Source organism: Arachis hypogaea, chromosome 11, assembly GCF_003086295.3.
Source record: "Arachis hypogaea cultivar Tifrunner chromosome 11, arahy.Tifrunner.gnm2.J5K5, whole genome shotgun sequence".
Classification (NCBI taxonomy): Eukaryota; Viridiplantae; Streptophyta; class Magnoliopsida; order Fabales; family Fabaceae; genus Arachis; species Arachis hypogaea.
This window is the reverse complement of record NC_092046.1, coordinates 48,315,017-48,322,067: the sequence shown is the minus strand read 5'-3', so window position 1 is coordinate 48,322,067 and position 7,051 is coordinate 48,315,017. Positions and strand designations below refer to the sequence as shown.

General features: G+C 31.5%; 1 protein-coding gene across 1 annotated transcript; it reads right to left on the bottom strand.

The window, feature by feature from the left end:
- Positions 1-381: 381 nt before the first annotated feature.
- On the bottom strand, positions 382-3,471 carry LOC112720821 (autophagy-related protein 8f). The gene is made up of 6 exons (XM_025771914.3): positions 3,307-3,471; positions 2,916-2,963; positions 2,757-2,812; positions 1,870-1,922; positions 1,068-1,186; positions 382-640 (listed from the first exon to the last, which is right to left on the bottom strand). The coding sequence occupies exons 2-6, from the start codon at positions 2,950-2,952 to the stop codon at positions 537-539; spliced, it is 369 nt and encodes a 122-aa protein (XP_025627699.1). The 5' UTR covers positions 2,953-2,963; positions 3,307-3,471; the 3' UTR covers positions 382-536.
- Between the last annotated feature and the right edge of the window lie 3,580 nt (positions 3,472-7,051).

The window sequence follows — 7,051 nt, the reverse complement described above, 5'->3', positions numbered from 1 at the left end:
TGCAACTCTAGATGCATTGTTGTTAATCATACTATACTAGGAAACAATTAGCTGCGTAAATCACCGGATGCTATAAAACGGAGATCAATGATCTATAATTAGCCCATTAATTTCTTCCCTCAATGCAACATTGATTATGTAAAATGGATGATTGAGAGACCAAATTGAGTTACTTACATCCCGAGACCAATTTAAAAGATCGAGTTGAATTCCTTGAAAATTGAAGGACCAAATTAAGTCACAAAATTAACTTATGAAATCATTTTGGGTCAATTGAAATTTGAAGATCAAATTAAATCACACGTGAAATTTGGAGACCAAATTCATCAACAATTTGCCACTTTCCCTTATTTAAAGTTGAAACAGCTAAGTACTCCAAAGTTGAAACAAGAAAACATTTTAGCATGAAATAGGTTCTTAGAATTTTATATACATCTCTGTACATAACATTGAGAGCAATGTGTCTGATATTAGTAACATCATGAATTTTTATGAGGCAAGCCAAATTGGATCATGTCGCGTAAATCCATAATATGCTAGTGGGAAGTTAGGTCCCCAAAGGTGTTCTCTCCACTGTAAGTAACATAAAGAAACCCATCTTCATCCTTCTTCTCATCATATATGGCAGACATTATTGCTCCTGAAAAGGAACAAAAAATTGAAATAAAACCCGGAACAAAATTAATTTCTATACACTAGGTTGGATTTAGGGATAATCAAGCTCACACTGATGACTTCCACCCGCTCAAAGTGATACTCTACAACTAAATTATACCCCTTCCCATGTCCCTATCGAGAAATAGAACTAACTAATCCTAAGGCAAAGGTCGAGGAACTCAACGCCACTATTCTTGAATAACTTGGAGTCGGACCTCCAATTATACGTAGCCACATCATTAAAAGTGTTTAACTAAACCATCCACTAACTTAAAAATATTATATAAACAAGTATCTTATTGAATGATAGTATAAAACTTTCTTACTCAGTTATATCCTAATTATGTTAGGAGGCTAAAGTACCATACTGAAGATGTGTGACAGAGAATATGATTTTGTTGAAGCTTTACCTGTAGGTGGAAGGACATTATCCACAAATATAAAGATTGCCTTTTCTGCACTTAATTTGATCCTCTTTCTGATTACATAGACAAATTGTCCAACTGTCAGATCAGCAGGGACAAGGTACCTACAACAATAAGTTCATTAATTTGATATCTTAAAACAGAGAATATATGGTTGCCAGCTTCAAATTAAACACCATGCTCAATTTTTACAGCGGAAACATTATAAATAAATAATATCTTCCTCCAATATAAACTAGATTATAACCTGATATATATAAATATATATGTTACCAGAAAGCTCTTCAGGAACCTGCCCTCATATAATATCATGAATTATTAGTCATTGATCTAAAACCTCACTATTTGATAATATCATCAAATCACTTAACTATTTAAAAGAGATTTTGAAGAATCTAGTATTGAATTATATATGATAATTGTGTCAAAATTGCAAAACCAATTTTAGAAAATCTAAACAACAACAATATTTCTTGAAAAAATTATATTGTCTGTTGGTTTTAAGACAACAATGGTTAACTTCAAGATAAAAACTTCCAATGCAATGTGAAATTTGTGAAAAAAATCATTCATATAGTAGAAAAAATATTTATTGGAGCAAGCTTCTAGCATAAAAAATTTGCTTGTTATAATCACAACCATTGCAAGAAAAATTCTTGATTATCCAAAGAAGTTGCTATAAGAATCCATTATATTTCACCACTCCATTACTTTGAAAGAAACAAATATTAGTAGAAAACTAATTCGACAATTCCAGATGATATGATAAATTCTAAGAATCTCTTACTTTTTCTTGTCAATACTTGGGATATCACTTCTTTCTGCCTTCTCCACAATCACCTTCAGAAATATCCAGAGAATATTTAGCACAACAACTAGAGATGCATCATTGATGTTCATATTCAGGTATCACAGGTAGCAACTAGGATCATAAACTAAACATGAATCGTTCTTGACTAATAAAATATCACACCTATTTCTTCCTGAAAACTTAAAATTATTCTATCGCTAAAGCTGAACTGGATATTCTTATCCCATTAATTCGCACCAAATGACAGGAATGATGTAACCATAATATTAAAACTCGAGTAGAATACAATAAAACTGTTCAGCCCCTTGTTCCATATAACCATATAATCACGACTAAGAAGAACAAATCTGAAAAGCAAATAAAATAGCTTGAGGGCATAAGGCATTTCCAGGACTAATGTCAACATTTTGTAAAAGTCCATATATAAAAATCATTTCAACATTAGCTTTTGAATTTAATTTATTGATTCAATAATCCGAAGCATTCTGCAGTGAGTCATTTCACCTCAAATAAAGGATTTCCCCACAAAAATAAAGCCATACTTGTAGAGACCATAGTTAAGAACTAAAATCATAAAAGAAAAAGCACTTGCCATGATACCAAACCTCCAAACAAAGTATTTCCCATAGTGTATAATACTATATGCTAAAGTGTCAAATATGTAGGTAGGTAGCTAACATGCAGTTACTACTATTAACCAAAATTTGCTTGCTAGAATAGGCCCAAAAGAATCAACGAAATCAAAAGCATTGGCTCTATAACCAACAAAAGAGATAACTTTGTCTTTTACACAAGTACATGATTCAACATCAGTAGCATCAATAAGGGATAGCTGCAAAGAAAAAATCACTACGAATTCTCACCGGGATACGATCCGGATATTTCTCCCTAATCCTAGCAGCCTCAGCTCTTCTCTTCTCTGAAGACAATAATTAATCATTGCCGTATATTAGCAACAACAAAACACACAATCAAAACAAGTATTCATCACCAAAAACAGAAAAGAAACCAGCAACATATACCAAGATCATGTTCTTGTTTGAAGTAACTCTTTGCCATTTTTCTTGAACCTAGCGATAAACAAAGCAAAAGTCAACTCAGGTAGAATGAGACATGGAATTTCTAACAAAGAGCAAGTAATCAAGTAATCATTCAACCAAAAATAAAAAGCAACAAAGAAAGGGCATCGTTAAAATTAACAAACACAAACCCAGCAATAATCACTTAATCAAGAAGATGGACCTACCACCAGAACATCAATAAAAGCGCCTTAAACTTCAAAGCTTTTATTTATTTATTTATTTATTTGGAATTTCCTACCAACTTTGCAACCAAAAAAACAAATAAATAAAGAAGACGCAAAGAAGACTCTAATTGAGAAATTTAAGAAAGATCGATTAGGAAAGTTTGAACCTGTTGGAAGACGTTCGAACAACAGAAAGAAAACCAACGCTCTCTGGTTTTCGTGTGATTGATTAGGAAGACTCGCAAGAACTCCGTGCGTTTGTTTGCTTTAAGAAAAGTAAAATAGAACTGCTTTGCTTAGTCCTCCAACTATTTATATCAAACACTCGAGCTAATTTTCTTTAGAGAAAGATTTGGTATATTTATTTTAAAGAGTTAATACTCAAATTTGTCACCTATTTTTTAAATTAGTCTTCAAAAATTTTTTTTAGTTATATTAGTCTTTAAAAGATAAAATATAAGTTAAATTGGTCATTCCGTTAGTTAGATGATAATGGCTGATGACGTATCACGTTAAGTGTCACGTGACATAATGACGTGACAGATTAATGCCATATGTCACAATATGATTGGTTGACGTATCAGGTCAGTGACACCTAATATGTCACGTGTCACTTAACGTATAAAAAAATTATTTATAATTAAAATAGTCCCTGAAAGTTTAAACGTGAGTCATTTTCATTTTTAAAATTTTAAAAATTAATCAAATTAGTCTTTATATAAATTCTTTTTATTTGTTTTTCATATATTAAATTTGAAGTATTTTTTATAATACTAATTTTAATATTATTCCTTAATAAATAAAATTTTTTTACATAAAATAATAAAATTAATTTAAATTATTATAACCTTATTTTATCATTTGTATTTTAAATTTTATATTTTTAAATTATAATTTTTTATAGCAAATTATTTTATTTAAAAGAATTTATCAAATTATTGTTGATTATATATTTAAAAATTTAATATTTTAAATTTTACTATATAATCTAATATTTATTTTAAAATTTAAATCTTTAAATTTTTTAAAATTATAATTTTTATTATTATTTAATATATATGGTAGAACTTAATAATTAAAAAATTAATTTGTGGGATTACTTGTTGAATTTTAATATTTTAATATATTTTTTTAAAATAACTCTATATTTATAGAGTGAGATATAAAAGATTAAAATATTTAAAATAACTACTATATTTATTTAGTGAAATCCAAAATATAGTTCTAATATTTTGGATTTTACTAAATAAATATAGTAATTATTTTAAATGTTCTAATCTTTTATATCTCACTAAATAAATATAGTAGTTATTTTAAAATATTAAAAAATTAGAGTTTTAATATTTTGAATTTCACTAAATAAATATAATAGTTATTTTAAATGTTTTAATCTTTTATATTTCACTAAACAAATATAATAGTTATTTTAAAATATATAAAAAACTAGAATTTTAATATTTTAAAGGGTAAAAAACAGATATAAGCCAAGGGGAGATCCATATTACGCAAATCAGCCAAACGAGAATCTCGTTCATGAATCAACCAAAGCATACTTTTATGTAATTCGAATCAACAAAATTCGAACTACACTTCAACATAATTCGAATCGACCTTTGTCGAATTATCCCCACCACTCCTCCTAAGTAATTCGAATCATATTGCATCGAATTACAAATACATAGTTCGAATTATATCAATTCGAATTACTAGTATCACGTGACGCATAAAGAGTTCGAATTATATTGATTCGAATTACTCGTTTTTTTTTTTCAAGTGGTAATTCGAAATATGTTGATTCGAATTACATGGGTTTCGCCTGTAAAAGGAGTTCGAACCAAGGTCATTCAAATCAGTTTTCCATTCTCATACCCCACCAAATCCCAGAGAAAACGACCTAGAATCGGGACGAGAAAGACTCGAGCGGCATATTCAGGCGATGGGGGACGATCCGGGGAGGCTGTATCGTTTGGATGGAGTTGCTCATATCGCCGGGGTGATCAACGACGAGGTTAGTGGTTTCTGATATTATTTTTTGATAGTGTTTTATGATAGTGGTTTATGATAGTGGTTGATGATAGCGGTTTATGATAGTGGTTTTTGTTAGTGGTTTATGATAGTAGTTTATGATAGTGGTTTTTGTTAGTGGTTTATGATAGTGGTTTATGTTAGTGGTTTTTGTTAGTGGTTTATGATAGTGGTTTATGTTAGTGTTAGTGGTTTATGAAAGCGGTTTTGTCGATGGTTTATTTTAGCGGTTTATGTCAGCGGTTTAGGTTGGTGGTATTGGAGGTGGTTAACTGAGTGGTTTTGCATGTTCGTTTCTCTAGTGGATTTGCATGTGGGTTATGTTAGTGGTTTTTTGGATGCAGTTTTATGATGCGGTTTTGCTAGTGTTTTACTACATTTTGCTTTTCCATGTGGTTTTTAGAACCGGTCTATGTTTACGGTTTACGTATGCAACTTTGGTTACTGGTTTAATATATCTTCTATTGCATGATTACTTTGTTGGTTCTTTACGGCGTGAATTGTATATGTTAGTGGTATTTTAATTCGTTCTAATTATGCGGTTCATGTAATGCGCAGCCCCGGCGTTGCATATCGAGCATGCGGTGGCAGCAGGGGATGCGTCTTGATGAGAGGTACGTTCCGTACTTGCAGATGGCCGGATTATACCATCTTGCGAGACTGAACAACAGATGGTTCCGATTAGACGAGCCCCTTGTGAGTGCATTCGTGGAGCGGTGGCGCCCGGAGACGCACACGTTCCACATGCCGTTCGTAGAGTGCACCATCACACTTCAGGACGTCGTATACCAGTTAGGGTTGCCAGTGGACGGACATTACATCAGTGGTTGCCTGACAGACTTCCACGTATACATAGAGGGTGGCCGGCCAGCTTGGCAGTGGTTCCAGGAGTTACTCGGTGTGTTACCTCCCGCAAACCAAATTCAAAAGTTCGCAGAGAACTGCACCTGGTTCCAGGAGACATTTGGAGAGTGCCCCTGATTTAAAAAAATTGTCGTGTTGGTATAGAATTTCCTCAAATGAATGAATTCTCGTTGTAAGCATAGTTATACACCAACAAACAATCCTCCCAATAAAAAATATTGAGTTGTCACAAAGAACAAATCCCAAATAAGAAATAACCGGAGTATTTAGACTCCGGGTCGTCTCACAAGGAATTGCAATGAAGTGGTCAATTATTGGCTATGAAAATGCAAGGGGGGTTTGGTTTGATAAGAGGACAAGAAAATAAATGACAAGAAAGTAAATCAAGCAAGTAATTAAAGAAAGCAATTAATAAAGAGAGACATTCATGACAAGGATTGAGAATATAGGCTTTCTATCCTAGTCATGCAATGATTAATTCATCTTATTTAGTCAACTCCAACAAATAGGGAGAAAGTCAAACAAGATTAATCAATCATACCACAATAATAACAAGAATTTATCTTATTACGTCATCTCCAACATTGGAAGAAGGTATCATATTATCTTCCATGAGAGAAAGTCTAACAAGACTAGCTAATCTCAATCCAAAAGTCCTAATCAACTTACTAATTAAATTAGCAAAAGATTAGCATCAATGGAAACAATATTAGCTAACAACTCTAGATCACCAACATGAGTTAGATTTTCATGACTCAAGATTGCCTAATTACTCTTTTCAAGCCAAGAATGCTCAAAATCTACTCTAAAGACCAACCAAGCATTTTATCAAACACTTGGAAGGCATAAAAGGAAAGCATAATAAATGACAAGAAATAGTAAAATCTATCAACTACCAATTGCAAGAAAAATAAATCAACAATTCAAATCATCAATTAAAAGAACATCAAACATAAAATTGCATTAAAGAAAATTAAGATCCATCAATTGTTCATAAACATAAAAGAGAGTAAAATAAGAAAT

What these genes read in the sequence shown, in the direction of transcription:
- LOC112720821 (XM_025771914.3), bottom strand. Translation starts at nt 2,952, where the DNA reads ATGGCAAAGAGTTACTTCAAACAAGAACATGATCTTG. An exon ending in CAAACAAGAACATGATCTTG is followed by an intron (nt 2,813 to 2,915) that starts GTATATGTTGCT and finishes TATTGTCTTCAG; the next exon opens with AGAAGAGAAGAGCTGAGGCT. An exon ending in AATATCCGGATCGTATCCCG is followed by an intron (nt 1,923 to 2,756) that starts GTGAGAATTCGT and finishes ATATTTCTGAAG; the next exon opens with GTGATTGTGGAGAAGGCAGA.